At 39.7% G+C, this 25,835-nt stretch overlaps 1 protein-coding gene across 2 annotated transcripts in view; it reads right to left on the bottom strand.

Moving 5' to 3' along the window:
* Window positions 1–6,333: 6,333 nt before the first annotated feature.
* Window positions 6,334–25,835, bottom strand: part of B4GALT3 (beta-1,4-galactosyltransferase 3) — a 42,196-nt gene continuing 22,694 nt past the window's right edge. For both annotated transcript variants that reach the window (XM_075844735.1, XM_075844734.1), the window contains 5 exons: window positions 13,316–13,551; window positions 13,039–13,229; window positions 12,293–12,415; window positions 11,459–11,563; window positions 6,334–7,558 (listed from right to left, as the gene is read on the bottom strand). In XM_075844735.1, the coding sequence (XP_075700850.1) occupies window positions 7,012–7,558; window positions 11,459–11,563; window positions 12,293–12,415; window positions 13,039–13,229; window positions 13,316–13,551 (1,202 nt within the window). In that variant the 3' untranslated portion in view covers window positions 6,334–7,011. The remainder of the gene's footprint in view (window positions 7,559–11,458; window positions 11,564–12,292; window positions 12,416–13,038; window positions 13,230–13,315; window positions 13,552–25,835) is intronic.

Here is a 25,835-nt window from a genome sequence, read left to right as displayed (position 1 = left end):
ATCTGGGTCGGACCGTCCATCTGATGGGCAGGTGTGCAGTGGGCTGGTTCGCTGTCACCCACATTTTTTTTTATTTTTTTTAAAAAGAGGTTTTTCCAAAAATCATAATCACCAATTTTCTTATCGCTAGGGACCCCCACTGATCGCGAGACTGAGGGTCCTGAACTCCCAGGTCCTCACTGCTCGACCGCTGTGAGGAGGACATTGAATCAAGTGGTGGTCGAGCTTGCGCGCTGCCACTCCATCCATTGTCCAGGGGTGGAGTGAGGTGGATCTGGGGGTTCAGAACACTTGTTCTCTAGATGGGTGGAGGTCCCAGTGGTGAGGTCGCCAGCGATCAGAATATAATGAAGTTTGCTGCCCCTATATAATCCTGCAGCAATCAAGTGGCAAAGAGAAAGCAGCGTCCGGAAGGGAAGAGTCTGCGCATCGGGCCGGCATTGGTTACTCCACGGTTTGATCTACGGGGTGGAGTCGCATCGGTAGATTTCACTGCCATCTTTGATAAGAGCTGTATGCAGCCACTGGACCTGTAATACAGCAGCCGCTCAGCAGTGCCACTCTCTTTATTACTGTCTACAGCAGTGGCGGATTAAGTAGACCATAGGCCCTGGGTTGTTTTCCAAACGTGGGCCCCACTTCCCCACCGCCGCTCTGCCGTGTCAATAGTGAACACCTTTCTGTGCCAGCATTGACAAATGCGTGTTACGACTCCCCTTGTCACAGGGCTGTGTCCCTACATACTGACAGTCACCAACCATCGCTGACAGTATCACACTGTAGGGACACATTCTCCTGACAATGGGAATAGAAACACGCATTTGTCTATTAGTCCTGGGTACACGAAGACTTTATGTAGAATACAAGGATTTCCTGCAGCAGACATGTCAAGAGAGGGGACAGTGCCTCTATAAATCCAGTGACTCACAGGTGACGTCTTCTCTGATGGGAGTCGTTCTTTGTCTTTTCTTCTCCATCTGACACAGACCGTTATGGTGACTTCTCCTGATGACTGCAATTTCCTGATGAGACATCTTTGCTCCGCGCTTCTGCAGCCCTTTCCAGCCTCTATAGAAACGTAAAAGAATTCAGACACTCAGGACCACACATTAAAGGGGTTGTCTGGGCACGGACTGGTTTTTCATAGTAATAACCTATCCACGTGCCTGGACAACTCTTTTTACTCAGACTAATAAATTCGGACCCCAGACCAGACCCCCCTAAACAAATAGACCCCAGAACAAGCACCCTAAATAAATCAATACAGACCAGAGCCCTAAATACAGAACCCAGACCTGACCCCGTACACTAATACAGACCGAAGGCTGCGGTACCTGTGAATCGCCACTATCGTGTCGACGATTTACAGTGAGCAAGAAGAAATGAAAGGGAAGCAGCGCTCGTAGGTGCGCTGCTCCCCCTTCAAAACAGTTCATTGGTGGAGGTCCTGGGAGTCGGACCCCGACCCATCAGCCATTGATGACCTATTCTGAGGATGAGCGATCAAATTTTTTAGGGGCTGGACAACCCCTGTAAGTGCCGAGTTCAGGAACATACAGAGTTTTCCCACACACCCCGGGTGTGTCGCGTGCCGCTTCTATGGTAGACGCCGTTCTCTTTAGTTAGTTTGCTGCCTGACCACGTTATTCCAACAATTTTGACGAGCGGCTGCCACCCAACAAGACCATGCTAAAAGAACACGTCGCCTTGTGAATCTGCACTGGTGACAGCAGGAGGAGAGCCGGGGGATAGAACCTACACGTTCACTGACTAATTTATCAGCAGAGATCTTTACCAGTGCGCTACCTCTGCTGTGGAGAGTTGGCTGCAATTTCTTCCACTGATGACATGTTCTTATTCCTGCTGGAAGTGACGTCTGCATTTGGTCTTATGGGGATAATTAGAAACCTCAGAGATTGTCCTGAGCTGGTGGTCTAGAGCTTAAGCAGAGTCTAAACAGTGAGTGACCTCTGTGTAGACCTGGTTCAAATCCTGATGTGTGGCCTTGTCCAGAACATTGGTGTTTATAGTGGTGTGGAGGCAGCGCAGTGAGATTGTTGCTGCATAAGAAGAAAGTTACTTATAAGTAGATTTGTACTTAGCCAAAATTTTGCCTTTCGCAGCTGTCTCTTTCTAGACAGCCGCTATTATATATTGCAGAATTCTACAATATACTCATCACTCAAACAGGTATCAGAATCTGTCCCTCCATAGGTGGCACTTTGGGAAAGGGGGAAGCAGCCCAAGGTCACCAGGAGGACAACATGGGGATTAGAACCCACATTGAACAGAAGTGATCCCTGCACTCAACTCAGATCACACAAGCTGTGAGCCAGCTGCCCGGCAGCTGCCCGGCAGCTGCCCGGCAGCTGCCCGGCAGCTGCCCGGCAGCTGCCCGGCAGCTGCCCGGCAGCTGCCCGGCAGCTGCCCGGCAGCTGCCCGGCAGCTACACGGCAGCTACACAACAACACATTTATCACCTCTTATAGAAAACGGGAAATCAGACTTTCAACAAGAAAAACTTTACATCACGTTGGGGCAGGACAGCGCTGCAGCAGCTTTAGGCAGGAGGAGAGCCAGGGATAGAACCTGCATGTTCCTGACTCCTCTGATTCACCAGCAGAGATCTTTACCAGTGTACTACCTCTGCTGCCTGCTGCAACTTCTTCCACTGATGACATGTTCTTATTCCTGCTGGAAGTGACGTCTGCATTTGGTCTTATGGGGATAATATGAAACCTCAGAGATTGTCCTGAGCTGGTGGTCTGGAGCTTAAGCAGAGTCTAAACTATGAGCGCCCTCTGTGCAGACCCCGGTACTAATCCTGCTGTGGATTGTGCTTGCTGGAGGCAGCGTGATGAGAAGGTTGCTGCATAAGAAAGCTCCTCATGCAGCTCAGCCAGGTGCTTACTACATATAATATAGAACTACAACTCCCAACCTGTCAGTGCGCACCAGCTAGAGAGTCGCAGGTGCTGAAACTGCCAATGAAAGCTCAGGACCCCCGGCCGTCACTTCTGTGGCACCTCAAGGGTTAAGGATCAGGAATTTTATTGGGTCTAAGGACAAGTTTCCGATTTTGATCATAAATCGTAAGAAAAACCGAAACCAAATCATCATATTCTATCCAGACCGGAACAGGACGTGGTCAATGTATACAGAGAAATGTGTATTCCTGTCCACAGGGGGCAGCGTGTCAGGAGTCGTCACTTTTCAGCTGGTATTAGTTGGTGTAAATGTAACGACACTCGCTAATATGGTGGATCGGCGCTGAGGCAGCGATCGGTCCTCCTGTGTGCGATGTGCTGCGGGCGGCAGCTTCTTATCTGTCAGTCGGCAGCGTGTGGGGCCGGACTGATATTTGTGCAGGGTGTGAGGACGTCGCCCGGCCACCCAGATAACGTCTTCATATCGTATAACGGGCGGTAGCTGCAATAATGTCGTCTTTGGCCTGCGACAAGATCAGCAAATTCCTTTCCTGAAAAACTCTGTACTGCTGATAACTCTGCTCCTTCCACTATGTAACTCTTTGTGACCTCCCACAAGATCAGACACTCCTATCCTTAAATACTCTGTACTGCTGTGTTCCCTGCTCCTTTCACTATGTTTCTCCCTGTGATACATAGCAGCAGTATCGGGGGTAACCAGGAGGTGGCAGTGAAGGGAGCTGCTCATGCTCTACATAAATCTCTGGCCCGGGATAAGCAGTGTGTGATTTTGTGTTGCCGCTTCTCTCGAGGTAACATCCGGTCTTCCTCTCCGCAGCTGGCAGACATAGTCATTGACAGCCTGTGCCGGGGGGTGTTTGCTGGTGACTGCCGGACGCTCAGCCTGCGCTCCTGCTTCCCTTTCTTGTATGCGGCTGAACGTGAGAAGAGATCGGTGGTGCTGGGGATGGTGACCGGTGGAGGTAGGAGGTCCCGCAGAGGGCACAGCGCCCGCCACTGCTGACCCCCATCTCTGAGCCCATGGCGAATACTCTGCGTGAGATGAGCGCCGCCACCGTGGCTGTGGTGAACCTGGAGTATGACGGAGAAGTGCTGCCTGTGTCAATGACCCCCAAATACAAGAATGTGATGTCCCGCCCCCCCCCCCCGTGTCATTATCCTATACCCCAAGTGTCTTTATCCCGCCCCCCGAGTGTTATTATGCTGTACCCCAAGAGTCAGTGTATCATTATCCCACCCCCCGAGTGTTATTATCCTGTACCCCAAGTGTCAGCGTATCATTATCCTGTACCCCAAGCGTCAGCGTATCATTATCCTGTACCCCAAGTGTCAGCGTGTCATTATCCTGTACCCCAAGTGTCAGTGTATCATTATCCTGTACCCCAAGTATCAGCGTATCATTATCCTATACCCCAAGTGTCAGCGTGTCATTATCCTGTACCCCAAGTGTCAGCGTATCATTATCCTATACCCCAAGTGTCACTGTCATTATCCTGTACCCCAAGTATCAGCGTATCATTATCCTATACCCCAAGTGTCACTTTCATTATCCTGTACCCCAAGTGTCAGCGTATCATTATCCTATACCCCAAGTGTCACTGTCATTATCCTGTACCCCAAGTGTCAGCGTATCATTATCCTCCACCCCAAGTGTCAGTGTATCATTATCCTGCACCCCAAGTGTCAGTGTCATTGTCCTGTACCCAGAGTGTCATTATCCCGTACCCAAAGTGTGCTTCCTCTAGTGGTGGCTGCAGGTAGTGAGAATGTAATGTATGAGCTCCCCCTAGTGATGACTGCAGGCAGCAGAATGTTATGTAACTGTATGGGAGCTGTATATATCTGTATGTAGTGAGCTCCCTCTAGTGGTGACTGCAGGTAGTGAGAATGTTATGTAACTGTATGGAAGCTGTATATATCAGTATGTAGTGAGCTCCCTCTAGTGGTGGCTGCAGGTAGTGAGAATGTTATGTAACTGTATGGGAGCTGTATATATCTGTATGTAGTGAGCTCCCTCTAGTGGTGGCTGCAGGTAGTGAGAATGTTATGTAACTGTATGGGAGCTGTATATATCTGTATGTAGTGAGCTCCATCTACTGGTGGCTGCAGGTAGTGAGAATGTTATGTAACTGTATGGGAGCTGTATATATCTGTATGTAGTGAGCTCCCTCTACTGGTGGCTGTCAGCAATTTCATTATGGCTTTGTGCAGGGAAGCAGCGGACTTGGAGCTCCGACCCCTATAGAGATGTGGTAAATGTACATAGTGGCAGTATATCAGCGAGTTCTTAGAGGGTTTCTGTGTACGGCCCTACTAGACCACACGGGATATTACCCGGATAGAGGGGAGGGTGGTATATCTACTATAGCGGCAGGAGTCTGGGGGTGATGTAGATATTAAATAGGGTTTTCCGGGACTGACATTGATAACCTATCCTTAACCCCTTCCCGACATTTGTCCTATACTTACGTCCTAGCCGGGAAGGGGGGGATATGGCGCGGGCTTAGCGCTCCCTATTACGCAGGTGTCGGCTGTATGATACAGCTGACACTTCAACGTAACGAGTGGGATTGTGCTCGTTTAACCCCTTAGATGCCGCAGTCAATAGTTACCGCGGCATATAAGCCGTTAGAGCCCTCTGACATTTCATCACTCCCTCCATCCCCCGCAAGATCGAGGGTTGTTATGGCAACCGGGGGCATAATAAAGGCTCCTACGTCTGCCATTGTTGTACTCCTATTGAGTCCCAAAAAAGTATAACTGGTATCTCCACATCCATAAAAGTTTGAACTATTACAATACCACGTTTAACCCGCACGGTGAACGCCATAAAAATTATATATATATAAAAAAGGGCAGAATCGTTGTTTCCAAAAAATTGAATAAAAAGTCCCATGAGAATCTGAACAATGGCTGCGACGGGAAGGGGTTAAAATAGGTAATCAATATCAGATCGTGGGGGTCCAATCGATCAGCTGATTGAAGGAGCCGCAACGCTCTGGTGAGTCTTATTTAAATGGGACCACGCTGCAGTACCAGTCACAGCCACTACAGAACATGCGGCGCTGTTCCTGCTGAGTAATAGAGACGCCGCAGCTCTCACCGGAGCGCCACGGAACCTTCAATCGGCTGATCGGTGGGGGCTTCTCATATTGATGACCTCCCCTCAGAAAAAAAGCATCAATATTAGTCCTGGAAACCCCCTTTAATAAGAATATTATACTGACTAGAGCATTATAAAGGATGGGGGGGGGGGGTTATCTACTATATAACGTAACACCCCCCTCCCCTATTTGAGACCCCCTCGACTCGGGATTCTTATCCGTCGGCAAGAAAGGCTCCATAAAATCCGCTGCAACAGAACGACGAAGACGTAAACCGCCAATAACGTTCACGTAATAATTTAATGAAACTGCACCCACAACAAAACCAGTGTCTGGCTACCCTGAGGGGGAGGGGCGGCACGCGCCGGTGCCCGGGACTCATCCAGCGTCTCCACGTTCATAAATACAATAATAATAATAATAACGTATTTGCGGTGAACGATCGCACACGAGGCAACAGAAGCAGCAGCGGCCGCCGCAAACACGTGGAAGAAATACTGTCTCACTCACACCAAACAATGGCGCGAAGGTTCGTGTCTCTGATAGGACGACCCAGCGCACAGCACGGAGCGTTAAATATCCCTATATAGATCTATACGTCTCTCCCGCCGCGGCTACGTACAGGATAACTCCTCCTGGCAGGGCCGTAGCCGTCACAGTGAATCCTGATTTTCCTTGTGCAATGAGGCACTCGATGGGTGGGGGAGGGGGAAGTGTGAGGCTGCCGATCCCTGGCCGGGATAGAAGCCAACATTCTTATATCAGCCGGGGGAGGGGTAGCTTATAAACACATCGGTGTCCGTCTCATGGCGCCCACGACGACCTGAAATCCCTGGACACGTTGTGCGCCAAGACGGAGGCGGTGGCACCCCATGTGCCCCCTACAGATGGTGGCGGCGGTCCTATAGAGCGTCTATGGAGTGAACCGTCCTTGATCTAATCTGCCGGCGAGGAGCGGCTCAGTGATGTGTGGCCCCTGTCATGGCCGCCGGGGGTCCGCTCCGGGCCGTCAGGTTGTGCGGCCTCCTCTGGACGTCTCTCACATTGTCCTGGTCGCTGAGCGTCGTCTTGGTTACAGTTTTGCGGTTCCTCAGCCGCCTCTTCTTCGGGGAGTCTGTAGCTTGGGGGATGGGTCCCCGGCGGGTGGGGGTGGGGGCTTTATTCTCCTTGTCCTCCCGCCGCTGCCTCGCGGAGGAGACGCTGGACCGGGCAGGGAGCGTCATCGTTCCGCTCTTCTCGGCCTCCGTGTGGTTGAAGGACGACTGGACGGACACGGTTAGTTTCCCCCTGGTGGAGCCATTGCTGCTGCTGTTGTCGCTCTGATGTTTCACCGGGGGAGGGGTGGGGCCCCGCGTTCTCTGGGGCTTCTGGGATCTGGGGTCCACGCCGATGTCCACAGTGATGTTGGTGTACAGCGGTTCCAGCTCTTTGGACAGGAGGTTGTACATCAAGGAGTTCATACCGTCCTGCGTCCACATCCTCTGAGTGCGGATCAGCAGATCAAACCTGCCGGGAAAAGAGGAGCCGCTGATTACACGGGAAATGACGCGCTGGCCCTTTAAATGGGAAGCACATGGCGCCGGTTCAACTCTACTCACCGTATTTAACAAAAGTTTTACTTTATCGTGTACAGTCACATCTGGTCTTATACACCACCTACATCCAGAGCTGCATTCACCATTCTTATCCTCTAGTCACACCCAGAGCTGCACTTACAATACTTAGGCCGCGTTTCCACGCAGCGTAAACGTTAATACATTGACCTGCGGTGCGAAATTTAAATCCATGTCAACCTCTGCTGCGTTCTTGTTGTTTTTCTGTTGTGGGTTTTCTTGCTGCGACTTTTACGGCGGAATCGAGGGATTACGCCGCAAAAATTGCAACTCCAGAAAAAAAAAAAAAAAATTACCCAGAACTCCCTGCTTTTACCTGCACTCCGGACTCCTGGGATGATGTTGCATCCCATGTGACTGCTACAGCCAATCACAGGCTGCAGCGTCACATGTCCTGAACCGTCATCGTAGAAGGCCGGACTGCGCGCGGGGGAGGGGGAAGTTTGGGAGCTTGTTCTGCTTTTTCTTCCCAGCGCTTTTTTCCGCTGCGGAAATTTAACCACATCACTATGTGGCTCGATTTTTCAGACAGAATGTACCGCAGGTTACAGGTCAGATACGCTGCATGATTTTTACACAGCGTATACGACCCATGGGAACCCGGCCTTATACTCCAGTCATATCCAGAGCTGCATTCACCATTCTTATCCTCCAGTCTTATCCAGAGCTGCATTCACCATTCTTATTCTCCAGTCATATCCAGAGCTGCATTCACCATTCTTATTCTCCAGTCATATCCAGAGCTGCATTCACCATTCTTATTCTCCAGTCATATCCAGAGCTGCATTCACCATCCTTATACTCCAGTCATATCCAGAGCTGCATTCACCATTCTTATCCTCCAGTCATATCCAGAGCTGCATTCACCATTCTTATTCTCTAGTCATATCCAGAGCTGCATTCACCATTCTTATCCTCTAGTCAAATCCAGAGCTGCATTCATCATTCTTATTCTCCAGTCATATCCAGAGCTGCATTCACCATTCTTATTCTCTAGTCATATCCAGAGCTGCATTCACCATTCTTATCCTCTAGTCATATCCAGAGCTGCATTCACCATTCTTATTCTCCAGTCATATCCAGAGCTGCATTCACCATTCTTATTCTCCAGTCATATCCAGAGCTGCATTCACCATTCTTATTCTCTAGTCATATCCAGAGCTGCATTCACCATTCTTATCCTCCAGTCATATCCAGAGCTGCATTCACCATTCTTATTCTCCAGTCATATCCAGAGCTGCATTCACCATTCTTATTCTCCAGTCATATCCAGAGCTGCATTCACCATTCTTATTCTCCAGTCATATCCAGAGCTGCATTCACCATTCTTATCCTCTAGTCATATCCAGAGCTGCATTCACCATTCTTATTCTCCAGTCATATCCAGAGCTGCATTCACCATTCTTATTCTCCAGTCATATCCAGAGCTGCATTCACCATTCTTATTCTCTAGTCATATCCAGAGCTGCATTCACCATTCTTATCCTCTAGTCATATCCAGAGCTGCATTCACCATTCTTATCCTCTAGTCATATCCAGAGCTGCATTCATCATTCTTATTCTCCAGTCATATCCAGAGCTGCATTCACCATTCTTATTCTCTAGTCATATCCAGAGCTGCATTCACCATTCTTATTCTCCAGTCATATCCAGAGCTGCATTCACCATTCTTATTCTCTAGTCATATCCAGAGCTGCATTCACCATTCTTATCCTCTAGTCATATCCAGAGCTGCATTCACCATTCTTATCCTCTAGTCATATCCAGAGCTGCATTCATCATTCTTATTCTCCAGTCATATCCAGAGCTGCATTCACCATTCTTATTCTCTAGTCATATCCAGAGCTGCATTCACCATTCTTATCCTCTAGTCATATCCAGAGCTGCATTCACCATTCTTATCCTCTAGTCATATCCAGAGCTGCATTCATCATTCTTATTCTCCAGTCATATCCAGAGCTGCATTCACCATTCTTATTCTCCAGTCATATCCAGAGCTGCATTCACCATTCTTATTCTCCAGTCATATCCAGAGCTGCATTCACCATTCTTATTCTCTAGTCATATCCAGAGCTGCATTCACCATTCTTATCCTCTAGTCATATCCAGAGCTGCATTCACCATTCTTATTCTCCAGTCATATCCAGAGCTGCATTCACCATTCTTATTCTCTAGTCATATCCAGAGCTGCATTCACCATTCTTATTCTCTAGTCATATCCAGAGCTGCAGTCACCATTCTTATTCTCTAGTCATATCCAGAGCTGCAGTCACCATTCTTATCCTCCAGTCATATCCAGAGCTGCAGTCACCATTCTTATCCTCCAGTCATATCCAAAGCTGCATTCACCATCCTTATCCTCTAGTCATATTCAGAGCTGCATTCACCATTCTTATACTCCAGTCATATCCAGAGCTGCATTCACCATTCTTATCCTCCAGTCATATCCAAAGCTGCATTCACCATCCTTATCCTCTAGTCATATTCAGAGCTGCATTTACCATTCTTATACTCCAGTCATATCCAGAGCTGCATTCACCATTCTTATCCTCCAGTCATATCCAGAGCTGCATTCACCATCCTTATCCTCTAGTCATATTCAGAGCTGCATTTACCATTCTTATACTCCAGTCATATCCAGAGCTGCATTCACCATCCTTATCCTCTAGTCATATTCAGAGCTGCATTTACCATTCTTATCCTCCAGTCATATCCAGAGCTGCAGTCACCATTCTTATCCTCCAGTCATGTCCAGAGCTGCAGTCACCATTCTTATTCTCCAGTCACGTTTATCATGTCAGGGTTTCCCCACGTTCGTGTCAATCTGGCCTTACAGTTTTGAAATCCATGAGCGGAGAAGCCCTAACATATTAGTTCAGACTCCACCATTTCCATTCAGCTGCTTTTCTGTTAGCTCTCAGGACCTCACATCTCACTGCTGCTTCAATGTCAGTGCAGAACACCCTCTGCTGTAGTGAGTTATGGGAGATGTAGTGTTGACACATGCATTTCATTATGGGAGATGTAGTGTCTACACATGCATTGCATTATGGGAGATGTAGTGTTTACACATGCATTGCATTATGGGAGGGAAGCGTCTAGGGTGTAGATATATGGTAGTGTTTACATAGAGATCTATATCTGTCAATCCTCCCTGATTATGCTGTAATGCCTGCTCCTGGCCTCCAGGTGGCGATCATGTCACCCTGTAATCTTTCATCCTCTTCAGCTTTCTGCATCTTCCATTTCACTCTCTGATCTCATTAGGGACTTTCACATAATCCTCATTTCTCCAGGACGATCCCTACAGCTGCCGCTCAGCCTCCTGCACAGCGCAGGCCGGAACCTGCAGTCCTATGTAAAGAAAGCTTCATCTTTGTGCAAGGAACAGTCCAGGACCTATCAAAACTTTCCTTGTTGCCCATAGCATCCAATCACAGCACAGCTTTCATTTTACCTGAGCAGTTTGAAAAATGAAAGCTGTGCTCTGATTGGTTGCTATGGGTGACGAGGACAATTTTAATATAGGGCCGTTTTGAGAAATGAAGACCTTAGTGTTTCCATTTGTCACCATTTTTAAGATCTGTGCTTGCTTTCTGAATAGACATGTTTACATCCAGCTCTGACCTCGTCATGCTCACACAGCTGCAGATTGTTACAATGACAGACTACTCCACCTTACTGACTGTTTCCAAGAGGGATGTCCCCAAAACTATCAGCCCTTGTTGGTAATATGTAATGAGTAGAACTGGCTCTATGTTTTACAGCGGATGATGGGTGTGGTTGTACTTACCTGTGAGGGTTCTCCTCATTTCCCCTGTCGCCCTTGTGCTTCACCATCTTATAATGACCCACGGACACGGGAGGCCGGGCGATCTTCAGTCCAGCCAGACGAACCCTGCACAGACCAGACATGGATCAGCCCATTTACAAGCAGTGACCCCTGGAGGAGGGGTGAGGTACTGCAGCTCTCATGGGCCCCAAAGAAATCACACATGATAGGATTAGATACACAGCTCAGCAGACAGTATCACACATGATAGGATTAGATACACAGCTCAGCAGACAGTATCACACAATAGGATTAGTTACACAGCAGGCAGTATCACACATGATAGGATTAGATACACAGCTCAGCAGATAGTATCACACATGAGAGGATTAGATACACGGCTCAGCAGATAGTATCACACATGATAGGATTAGATACACGGCTCAGCAGACAGTATCACACATGAGAGGATTAGATACACAGCTCAGCAGACAGTATCACACAGGATAGGATTAGATACACAGCTCAGCAGACAGTATCACACATGAAAGGATTAGATACACAGCTCAGCAGACAGTATCACACATGAGAGGATTAGATACACAGCTCAGCAGACAGTATCACACATGATAGGATTAGATACACGGCTCAGCAGACAGTATCACGCATGAGAGGATTAGATACACAGCTCAGCAGACAGTATCACACATGATAGGATTAGATACAGCTCAGCAGACAGTATCACACAGGATAGGATTAGATACACAGCTCAGCAGCCAGTATCACACGTGACAGGATTAGATACAGCAGTGAAGGTACTGGATAAAACATGGGGCGCTCAGTGTTTTGCGTTACCTGGTCGCTATGTCATCGTCTTCGCCGCCCCAGCCCCAGTACTCGTTGGGGAAGCCGTTCATCTTCATGTATTGTTCAGGGGTCACGGCGGACACCCCCCCGAAATACTGCGGATACGGGAGACTGTGGGGTGAAACAGAGAGATGATGTAGAGAGGGGGCAGATATCCGGGATGGTGGAGCAGATGGTGTGAAGGAGCTGAGAAGACGACTGGAAGAAAGAGACAGATGGAGAGAAGGAGCCGGGGAGGGGAGACGGCAGCAGATTAGCGCACGGAACCCACACAACCCGACTATTCACAGACAAGGACACCCCACATGTTCAACACTTTCCACGGGGACAATTTGGTTTTTCTATGTAGACCCCGCCCACAAGTAAAGGTCACGCCCCATAACAGCCAAAGTGCCCCCCATAAACCACCAGTAGGGGGCATAATATTTACTGTACTGATTGATTCCATAATATAAGTATCAGGGGCAGGGCTCCACATCACAGCCAGACAGTCACATGATAACATTCTGTCTCCCTGAAGCCGCCACTAGGGGGAGCTCATCCGTCTACCTGCAGCCGCCACTAGGGGGAGCTCATCTGTCTACCTGCAGCCGCCTCTAGGGGGAGCTCTTCTGACTACCTGCAGCCGCCACTGGGGGGAGATCACTGCATACAGATTTATGTAATGGGGAACATTAGAAAAACCTATGCTCTAGCTCCCCCTAGTGCCGGGAGATTTCTCCTATAGACCTCACCTGTAGGTGAACTTGTTCATGGCGATGGATGCGTGTTTCGGGCTCCAGGGGTCACATACATACAGGTTGTGGTCGTTCTCCGGGATGAGATCCACATCGTGAAGGAAGAGACAGTCCCAGTCCTCATCCTTCATGGCCTCCTTCACCCCAACATTTAGGAGCTTGGCCCGATTAAATGTAGAGTTCCCCGACTATGAAACAAGGAGACGGATATAAAACCCCCAGCTGTGAGCAGGAGTGCGAGCCCCGGCAGTGTATACAGGGGGGGGGGGCTTACCTGGTGTATAATGTAGATGCCGTAGTGGAGCTGCTGGCGCTGAAGAAACGGGTGCAGGTAGTAGAGCAGGAACCTCAGGTGCGTCTCCCGGTTCCGGTGAGGGATGATCACAGCCGTTTTGTGCCGCGCTTCACAGTTCGGTGGTTGGTATATCCCTCCCGATCTCACCAGCCGATTCTTCTCCTGTATCCCGCACAGAGAGGGGACCCGGCTAAATGTGACGGTTATAGGACCCACTGGAGAAGAAGAAGTGGGGGAGGGGAAGGAGTAAGATCCTCATATAAAGTGAAATAATCATCTAAAAATCAGAACTCCACCCAAAAAGCACAAAGTCCATAGAAAGTTCAAAACTCGAATACAGAATTTATTCTAGAAGAAAAGAGAAGTGAAATATAAAAGAAACACGGAGCGGAGGAAGATCAGGAACTACAACCCAAACATGTACTGCGTTATAAAGTCATCCATAACATTATAGTAGTTATATTCTTGTATATAGGAGCAGTATTATAGTAGTTATATTCTTGTATATGGGAGCAGTATTATAGTAGTTATATTCTTGTATATAGGAGCAGTATTATAGTAGTTATATTCTTGTATATAGGGAGCAGTATTATAGTAGTTATATTCTTGTATATAGGGGGCAGTATTATAGTAGTTATATTCTTGTATATAGGGAGCAGTATTATAGTAGTTATATTCTTGTATATAGGGGCAGTATTATAGTAGTTATATTCTTGTATATAGGGAGCAGTATTATAGTAGTTATATTCTTGTATATAGGAGGCAGTATTATAGTAGTTATATTCTTGTATATAGGGGCAGTATTATAGTAGTTATATTCTTGTATATAGGGGCAGTATTATAGTAGTTATATTCTTGTATATAGGAGGCAGTATTATAGTAGTTATATTCTTGTATATAGGAGGCAGTATTATAGTAGTTATATTCTTGTATATAGGGAGCAGTATTATAGTAGTTATATTCTTGTATATAGGGGGCAGTATTATAGTAGTTATATTCTTGTATATAGGGGCAGTATTATAGTAGTTATATTCTTGTATATAGGAGGCAGTATTATAGTAGTTATATTCTTGTATATAGGGAGCAGTATTATAGTAGTTATATTCTTGTATATAGGGGCAGTATTATAGTAGTTATATTCTTGTATATAGGAGCAGTATTATAGTAGTTATTTCTTGTATATAGGGGCAGTATTATAGTAGTTATATTCTTGTATATAGGAGCAGTATTATAGTAGTTATATTCTTGTATATAGAGGCAGTATTATAGTAGTTATATTCTTGTATATAGGGGGCAGTATTATAGTAGTTATATTCTTGTATATAGGAGCAGTATTGTAGTAGTTATATTCTTGTATATAGAGGCAGTATTATAGTAGTTATATTCTTGTATATAGGGGGCAGTATTATAGTAGTTATATTCTTGTATATAGGGGCAGTATTATAGTAGTTATATTCTTGTATATAGGAGCAGTATTATAGTAGTTATATTCTTGTATATAGGGGCAGTATTATAGTAGTTATATTCTTGTACATAGGGGGCAGTATTATAGTAGTTATATTCTTGTATATAGGGGCAGTATTATAGTAGTTATATTCTTGTATATAGGGGCAGTATTATAGTAGTTATATTCTTGTATATAGGGGGCAGTATTATAGTAGTTATATTCTTGTATATAGAGGCAGTATTATAGTAGTTATATTCTTGTATATAGTGGCAGTATTATAGTAGTTATATTCTTGTATATAGGAGCAGTATTATAGTAGTTATATTCTTGTATATAGGAGCAGTATTATAGTAGTTATATTCTTGTACATGGGACAGTATTATAGTAGTTATATTCTTGTATATAGGGAGCAGTATTATAGTAGTTATATTCTAGTATATAGGAGCAGTATTATAGTAGTTATATTCTTGTATATAGGGGCAGTATTATAGTAGTTATAATCTTGTATATAGGGGCAGTATTATAGTAGATATATTCTTGTATATATGGACAGTATTATAGTAGTTATATTCTTGTATATAGGAGCAGTATTATAGTAGTTATATTCTTGTATATAGGAGCAGTATTATAGTAGTTATATTCTTGTATATAGGGGGCAGTATTATAGTAGTTATATTCTTGTATATAGGGGGCAGTATTATAGCAGTTATATTCTTGTATATAGGAGCAGTATTATAGTAGTTATATTCTTGTATATAGGGGGTAGTATTATAGTAGTTATATTCTTGTATATAGGGGGCAGTATTATAGTAGTTATATTCTTGTATATAGGGGCAGTATTATAGTAGTTATATTCTTGTATATAGGAGCAGTATTATAGTAGTTATATTCTTGCATATAGGGGGCAGTATTATAGTAATTATATTCTTGTATATAGGGGGCAGTATTATAGTAGTTATATTCTTGTATATAGGGGGCAGTATTATAGCAGTTATATTCTTGTATATAGGAGCAGTATTATAGTAGTTATATTCTTGCATATAGGGGGCAGTATTATAGTAATTATATTCTTGTATATAGGGGGCAGTATTATAGTAGATATATTCTTGTATATAGGGGGCCGTATATAGTAGTTATATTCTTGTATATAGGAGCAGTATTATAGTAGTTATATTCTTGTATATAGAGGGCAGTATTATAGTAGTTATATTCTTGTATATAGGAGCAGTATTATAGTAGTTACATGCTTGTATATAGGAGCAGTATTATAGTAGTTATATTCTTGTATATAGGGGGCAGTATTATAGTAATTATATTCTTGTATATAGGGGGCAGTATTATAGTAGATATATTCTTGTATATAGGGGGCAGTATATAGTAGTTAGATTCTTGTATATAGGGGGCAGTATTATAGTAATTATATTCTTGTATATAGGGGGCAGTATTATAGTAGATATATTCTTGTATATAGGGGGCAGTATTATAGTAGTTCTATTCTTGTATATAGGAGCAGTATTATAGTAGTTCTATTCTTGTATATAGGAGCAGTATTATAGTAGTTATATTCTTGTATATAGGAGGCAGTATTATAGTAGTTACATTCTTGTATATAGGAGCAGTATTATAGTAGTTATATTCTTGTATATAGAGGGCAGTGTTATTATAGTAGATATATTCTTGTATATAGGGGCAGTATTATAGTAGTTATATTCTTGTATATAGGAGGCAGTATTATAGTAGTTATATTCTTGTATATAGGGGCAGTATTATAGTAGTCATATTCTTGTATATAGGGGGCAGTATTATAGTAGTTATATTCCTGTATATAGGAGCAGTATTATAGTAGTTATATTCTTGTATATAGGGGGCAGTATTATAGTAGTTATATTCTTGTATATAGGAGGCAGTATTATAGTAGTTACATTCTTGTATATAGGAGCAGTATTATAGTAGTTATATTCTTGTATATAGAGGGCAGTATTATAGTAGTTATATTCTTGTATATAGGAGGCAGTATTATAGTAGATATATTCTTGTATATAGGAGCAGTATTATAGTAGATATATTCTTGTATATAGGGGCAGTATTATAGTAGTTATATTCTTGTATATAGAAGCAGTATTATAGTAGTTATATTCTTGTATATAGGGGGCAGTATTATAGTAGTTATATTCTTGTATATAGGGGGCCGTATTATAGTAGTTATATTCTTGTATATAGGAGCAGTATTATAGTAGATATATTCTTGTATATAGGGGCAGTATTATAGTAGTTATATTCTTGTATAGAGGGGCAGTATTATAGTAGTTATATCCTTGTATATAGGGGGCAGTATTATAGTAGTTATATTCTTGTATATAGGGGCAGTATTATAGTAGTTATATTCTTGTATATAGGGGGCAGTATTATAGTAGTTATATTCTTGTATATAGGGGCAGTATTATAGTAGTTATATTCTTGTATAGAGGAGCAGTATTATAGTAGTTATATTCTTGTATAGAGGAGCAGTATTATAGTAGTTATATTCTTGTATATAGGGGCAGTATTATAGTAGTTATATTCTTGTATATAGGGGGCAGTATTATAGTAGTTATATTCTTGTATATAGGAGGCAGTATTATAGTAGTTATATTCTTGTATAAAGGGGCAGTATTATAGTAGTTATATTCTTGTATAGAGGGGGTAGTATTATAGTAGTTATATTCTTGTATATAGGGGCAGTATTATAGTAGTTATATTCTTGTATATAGGGGGCAGTATTATAGTAGTTATATTCTTGTATATAGGGGCAGTATTATAGTAGTTATATTCTTGTATATAGGAGCAGTATTATAGTAGTTATAGTCTTGTATATAGGAGCAGTATTATAGTAGTTATATTCTTGTATATAGGGGCAGTATTATAGTAGTTATATTCTTGTATATAGGAGCAGTATTATAGTAGTTATAGTCTTGTATATAGGAGCAGTATTATAGTAGTTATATTCTTGTATATAGGAGGCAGTATTATAGTAGTTATATTCTTGTATATAGGGGGCAGTATTATAGTAGTTATATTCTTGTATATAGGGGCAGCATTATAGTAGTTATAGTCTTGTATATAGGGGCAATATTATAGTAGTTATATTCTTGTATATAGGGGGCAGTATTATAGTAGTTATATTCTTGTATATAGGGGCAGTATTATAGTAGTTATATTCTTGTATATAGGGGCAGTATTATAGTAGTTATATTCTTGTATATAGGAGCAGTATTATAGTATATTCTTGTATATAGGGGGCAGTATTATAGTAGTTATATTCTTGTATATAGGGGGCAGTATTATAGCAGTTATATTCTTGTATATAGGAGCAGTATTATAGTAGTTATATTCCTGTATATAGGGGGCAGTATTATAGTAGTTATATTCTTGTATATAGGGGCAGTATTATAGTAGTTATATTCTTGTATATAGGGGGCAGTATTATAGTAGTTATATTCTTGTATATAGGGGGCAGTATTATAGTAATTATATTCTTGTATATAGGGGGCAGTATTATAGTAGATATATTCTTGTATATAGGGGGCAGTATATAGTAGTTATATTCTTATATATAGGAGCAGTATTATAGTAGTTATATTCTTGTATATAGAGGGCAGTATTATAGTAGTTATATTCTTGTATATAGGAGCAGTATTATAGTAGTTACATGCTTGTATATAGGAGCAGTATTATAGTAGTTATATTCTTGTATATAGGGGGCAGTATTATAGTAATTATATTCTTGTATATAGGGGGCAGTATTATAGTAGATATATTCTTGTATATAGGGTGCAGTATATAGTAGTTATATTCTTGCATATAGGGGGCAGTATTATAGTAATTATATTCTTGTATATAGGGGGCAGTATTATAGTAGATATATTCTTGTATATAGGGGCAGTATTATAGTAGTTATATTCTTGTATATAGGAGCAGTATTATAGTAGTTATATTCTTGTATATAGAGGGCAGTATTATAGTAGTTATATTCTTGTATATAGGAGGCAGCATTATAGTAGATATATTCTTGTATATAGGGGCAGTATTATAGTAGATATATTCTTGTATATAGGGGCAGTATTATAGTAGTTATATTCTTGTATATAGAAGCAGTATTATAGTAGTTATATTCTTGTATATAGGGGGCAGTATTATAGTAGTTATATTCTTGTATATAGGGGGCCGTATTATAGTAGTTATATTCTTGTATATAGGAGCAGTATTATAGTAGATATATTCTTGTATATAGGGGCAGTATTATAGTAGTTATATTCTTGTATATAGGGGCAGTATTATAGTAGTTATATTCTTGTATATAGGGGGCAGTATTATAGTAGTTATATTCTTGTATATAGGGGGCCGTATTATAGTAGTTATATTCTTGTATATAGGAGCAGTATTATAGTAGTTATATTCTTGTATATAGGAGCAGTATTATAGTAGTTATAGTCTTGTATATAGGAGCAGTATTATAGTAGTTATATTCTTGTATATAGGGGCAGTATTATAGTAGTTATATTCTTGTATATAGGAGCAGTATTATAGTAGTTATAGTCTTGTATATAGGAGCAGTATTATAGTAGTTATAGTCTTGTATATAGGAGCAGTATTATAGTAGTTATATTCTTGTATATAGGAGCAGTATTATAGTAGTTATATTCTTGTATATAGGAGCAGTATGAGGGTATGTGCACACACACTAATTTTGTCCGTAATTGACGGACGTATTTCGGCCTCAAGTACCGGACCGACCACAGTGCAGGGAGCCGGGCTCCTAGCATCATACTTATGTACGATGCTAGGAGTCCCTGCTACTCCGTGGAACTGCTGTCCCGTACTGAAAACATGATTACAGTACGGGACAGTTGTCCTGCAGAGAGGCAGGGACTCCTAGCATCGTACAAAACTATGATGCTAGGAGCCCGGCTCCCTGCACTGTGTTCGGTCCGGGACTTGCGGCCGAAATACGTCCGTCAATTACGGACGTAATTAGTGTGTGTGCACATACCCTTAGAGTAGTTATATTCTTGTATATAGGAGCAGTATTATAGTAGTTATATTCTTGTATATAGGAGCAGTATCATAGTAGTTATATTCTTGTATATAGGAGCAGTATTATAGTAGTTATATTCTTGTATATAGGAGCAGTATTATAGTAGTTATATTCTTCTATATAGGAGCAGTATCATAGTAGTTATATTCTTGTATATAGGAGCAGTATTATAGTAGTTATATTCTTGTATATAGGGGCAGTATTATAGTAGTTATATTCTTGTATATAGGAGCAGTATTATAGTATATTCTTGTATATAGGGGGCAGTATTATAGTAGTTATATTCTTGTATATAGGGGCAGTATTATAGTAGTTATATACTTGTATATAGGGGGCAGTATTATAGTAGTTATATTCTGGTATATAGGGACAGTATTATAGTAGTTATATTCTTGTATATAGGGACAGTATTATAGTAGTTATATTATTCTCCACAGGGGGGCAGTACTATAGTAGTTATAATCTTGTATATAGGGGGCAGTATTATAGTAGTTATAATCTTGTATATAGGGGCAGTATTATAGTAGTTATATTCTTGTATATAGGGGCAGTATTATAGTAGTTATATTCTTGTATATAGGGGCAGTATTATAGTCGTTATATTCTTGTATATAGGGGGCAGTATTATAGTAGTTATATTCTGGTATATAGGGGGCAGTATTATAGTAGTTATATTCTTGTATATAGGGGGCAGTATTATAGTAGTTATATTCTTGTATATAGGAGCAGTATTATAGTAGTTATATTCTTGTATATAGGGGCAGTATTATAGTAGTTATATTCTTGTATATAGGAGCAGTATTATAGTATATTCTTGTATATAGGGGGCAGTATTATAGTAGTTATATTCTTGTATATAGGGGCAGTATTATAGTAGTTATATACTTGTATATAGGGGGCAGTATTATAGTAGTTATATTCTGGTATATAGGGACAGTATTATAGTAGTTATATTCTTGTATATAGGGACAGTATTATAATAGTTATATTATTCTCCACAGGGGGGCAGTACTATAGTAGTTATAATCTTGTATATAGGGGGCAGTATTATAGTAGTTATAATCTTGTATATAGGGGCAGTATTATAGTAGTTATATTCTTGTATATAGGGGCAGTATTATAGTAGTTATATTCTTGTATATAGGGGCAGTATTATAGTCGTTATATTCTTGTATATAGGGGGCAGTATTATAGTAGTTATATTCTGGTATATAGGGGGCAGTATTATACTAGTTATAATCTTGTATATAGGGGGCAGTATTATAGTAGTTATATTCTTGTATATAGGGGCAGTATTATAGTAGTTATATTCTTGTATATAGGGGGCAGTATTATAGTAGTTATATTCTTGTATATAGGGGCAGTATTATAGTAGTTATATTCTTGTATATAGGGGCAGTATTATAGTAGTTATATTCTGGTATATAGGGACAGTATTATAGTAGTTATATTCTTGTATATAGGGACAGTATTATAGTAGTTATATTCTTCTCCACAGGGGGGCAGTATTATAGTAGTTATAATCTTGTATATAGGGGGCAGTATTATAGTAGTTATAATCTTGTATATAGGGGGCAGTATTATAGTAGTTATATTCTTGTATATAGGAGGCAGTATTATAGTAGTTATATTCTTGTATATAGGAGCAGTATTATAGTAGTTATATTCTTGTATATAGGGAGCAGTATTATAGTAGTTATATTCTTGTATATAGGGGGCAGTATTATAGTAGTTATACTCTTGTATGTAGGAGGCAGTATTATAGTAGTTATATTCTTGTATATAGGGGCAGTATTACAGTGGTTATATTCTTGTATATAGGAGCAGTATTATAGTAGTTATATTCTTGTATATAGGGGGCAGTATTATAATAGTTATATTCTTGTATATAGGGGGAAGTATTATAGTAGTTATATTCTTGTATATAGGGGGCAGTATTATAGTAATTATATTCTTGTATATAGGGGGCAGTATTATAGTAGATATATTCTTGTATATAGGAGCAGTATTATAGTAGTTATATTCTTGTATATAGGAGCAGTATTATAGTAGTTATATTCTTGTATATAGGAGCAGTATTATAGTAGTTATATTCTTGTATATAGGGGCAGTATTATAGTAGTTGTATTCTTGTATATAGGAGCAGTATTATAGTAGTTATATTCTTGTATATAGGAGGCAGTATTATAGTAGTTACATTCTTGTATATAGGAGCAGTATTATAGTAGTTATATTCTTGTATATAGAGGGCAGTATTATAGTAGTTATATTCTTGTATATAGGAGGCAGTATTATAGTAGATATATTCTTGTATATAGGGGCAGTATTATAGTAGATATATTCTTGTATATAGGGGCAGTATTATAGTAGTTATATTCTTGTATATAGAAGCAGTATTATAGTAGTTATATTCTTGTATATAGGGGGCAGTATTATAGTAGTTATATTCTTGTATATAGGAGAAGTATTATAGTAGTTATATTCTTGTATATAGGGGGCAGTATTATAGTAGTTATATTCTTGTATATAGGAGCAGTATTATAGTAGTTATATTCTTGTATATAGGGGGCAGTATTATAGTAGTTATATTCTTGTATATAGGGGCAGTATTATAGTAGTTATATTCTTGTATATAGGGGCAGTATTATAGTAGTTATATTCTTGTATATAGGAGCAGTATTATAGTATATTCTTGTATATAGGGGGCAGTATTATAGTAGTTATATTCTTGTATATAGGGGGCAGTATTATAGCAGTTATATTCTTGTATATAGGAGCAGTATTATAGTAGTTATATTCTTGTATATAGGGGCAGTATTATAGTAGTTATATTCTTGTATATAGGGGGCAGTATTATAGTAGTTATATTCTTGTATATAGGGGGCAGTATTATAGTAATTATATTCTTGTATATAGGGGGCAGTATTATAGTAGATATATTCTTGTATATAGGGGGCAGTATATAGTAGTTATATTCTTATATATAGGAGCAGTATTATAGTAGTTATATTCTTGTATATAGAGGGCAGTATTATAGTAGTTATATTCTTGTATATAGGGGCAGTATTATAGTAGTTATATTCTTGTATATAGGGGGCAGTATTATAGTAGTTATATTCTTGTATATAGGGGGCAGTATTATAGTAATTATATTCTTGTATATAGGGGGCAGTATTATAGTAGATATATTCTTGTATATAGGGGGCAGTATATAGTAGTTATATTCTTATATATAGGAGCAGTATTATAGTAGTTATATTCTTGTATATAGAGGGCAGTATTATAGTAGTTATATTCTTGTATATAGGAGCAGTATTATAGTAGTTATATTCTTGTATATAGGGGGCAGTATTATAGTAATTATATTCTTGTATATAGGGGGCAGTATTATAGTAGATATATTCTTGTATATAGGGTGCAGTATATAGTAGTTATATTCTTGCATATAGGGGGCAGTATTATAGTAATTATATTCTTGTATATAGGGGGCAGTATTATAGTAGATATATTCTTGTATATAGGGGCAGTATTATAGTAGTTATATTCTTGTATATAGGAGCAGTATTATAGTAGTTATATTCTTGTATATAGAGGGCAGTATTATAGTAGTTATATTCTTGTATATAGGAGGCAGCATTATAGTAGATATATTCTTGTATATAGGGGCAGTATTATAGTAGATATATTCTTGTATATAGGGGCAGTATTATAGTAGTTATATTCTTGTATATAGAAGCAGTATTATAGTAGTTATATTCTTGTATATAGGGGGCAGTATTATAGTAGTTATATTCTTGTATATAGGGGGCCGTATTATAGTAGTTATATTCTTGTATATAGGAGCAGTATTATAGTAGATATATTCTTGTATATAGGGGCAGTATTATAGTAGTTATATTCTTGTATATAGGGGCAGTATTATAGTAGTTATATTCTTGTATATAGGGGGCAGTATTATAGTAGTTATATTCTTGTATATAGGGGGCCGTATTATAGTAGTTATATTCTTGTATATAGGAGCAGTATTATAGTAGTTATATTCTTGTATATAGGAGCAGTATTATAGTAGTTATAGTCTTGTATATAGGAGCAGTATTATAGTAGTTATATTCTTGTATATAGGGGCAGTATTATAGTAGTTATATTCTTGTATATAGGAGCAGTATTATAGTAGTTATAGTCTTGTATATAGGAGCAGTATTATAGTAGTTATATTCTTGTATATAGGGGGCAGTATTATAGTAGTTATATTCTTGTATATAGGGGCAGTATTATAGTAGTTATATTCTTGTATATAGGGAGCAGTATTATAGTAGTTATATTCTTGTATATAGGGGGCAGTATTATAGTAGTTATATTCTTGTATATAGGGGAAGTATTATAGTAGTTATATTCTTGTATATAGGGGGCAGTATTATAATAGTTATATTCTTGTATATAGGGGAAGTATTATAGTAGTTATATTCTTGTATATAGGGGGCAGTATTATAATAGTTATATTCTTGTATATAGGGGCAGTATTATAGTAGTTATATTCTTGTATATAGGGGAAGTATTATAGTAGTTATATTCTTGTATATAGGGGGCAGTATTATAGTAGTTATATTCTTGTATATAGGGGAAGTATTATAGTAGTTATATTCTTGTATATAGGGGGCAGTATTATAGTAGTTATATTCTTGTATATAGGGAGCAGTATTATAGTAGTTATATCCTTGTATATAGGGGGCAGTATTATAATAGTTATATTCTTGTATATAGGGGGCAGTATTATAGTAGTTATATTCTTGTATATAGGGGGCAGTATTATAGTAGTTATATTCTTGTATATAGGGGCAGTATTATAGTAGTTATATTCTTGTATATAGGGGGCAGTATTATAGTAGTTGTATTCTTGTATATAGGGGCAGTATTATAGTAGTTATATTCTTGTATATAGGGGGCAGTATTATAGTAGTTATATTCTTGTATATAGTGGGCAGTATTATAGTAGTTATATTCTTGTATATAGAGGGTAGTATTATAATAGTTATATTCTTGTATATAGGAGCAGTATTATAGTAGTTATATTCTTGTATATAGGAGCAGTATTATAGTAGTTATATTCTTGTATATAGTGGGCAGTATTATAGTAGTTATATTCTTGTATATAGAGGGTAGTATTATAGTAGTTATATTCTTGTATATAGGAGCAGTATTATAGTAGTTATATTCTTGTATATAGGAGCAGTATTATAGTAGTTATATTCTTGTATATAGGAGCAGTATTATAGTAGTTATATTCCTGTATATAGGGGCAGTATTATAGTAGTTATATTCTTGTATATAGGAGCAGTATTATAGTAGTTATATTCTTGTATATAGGGAGCGGTATTATAGTAGTTATATTCTTGTATATAGGGGGCAGTATTATAGTAGTTATATTCTTGTATATAGGGAGCAGTATTATAGTAGTTATATTCTTGTATATAGGGGGCAGTATTATAGTAGTTATATTCTTGTATATAGGGGCAGTATTATAGTAGTTATATTCTTGTATATAGGGAGCAGTATTATAGTAGTTATATTCTTGTATATAGGGGGCAGTATTATAGTAGTTATATTCTTGTATATAGGGGCAGTATTATAGTAGTTATATTCTTGTATATAGGAGCAGTATTATAGTAGTTATATTCCTGTATATAGGGCAGTATTATAGTAGTTATATTCTTGTATATAGGGCAGTATTATAGTTGTTATATTCTTGTATATAGGAGGCAGTATTATAGTAGTTATATTCTTGTATATAGGAGCAGTATTATAGTAGTTATAGTCTTGTATATAGGGGCAGTATTATAGTAGTTATATTCTTGTATATAGGGAGCAGTATTATAGTAGTTATATTCTTGTATATAGGAGCAGTATTATAGTAGTTATATTCTTGTATATAGGGGCAGTATTATAGTAGATATATTCTTGTATATAGGGGGCAGTATTAT

Source organism: Rhinoderma darwinii, chromosome 12 (genome assembly GCF_050947455.1).
Source record: "Rhinoderma darwinii isolate aRhiDar2 chromosome 12, aRhiDar2.hap1, whole genome shotgun sequence".
Lineage (NCBI taxonomy): Eukaryota > Metazoa > Chordata > Amphibia > Anura > Rhinodermatidae > Rhinoderma > Rhinoderma darwinii.
Note: the sequence above shows the minus strand (reverse complement) of the source record. Positions and strands in the feature narration are given on the sequence as shown.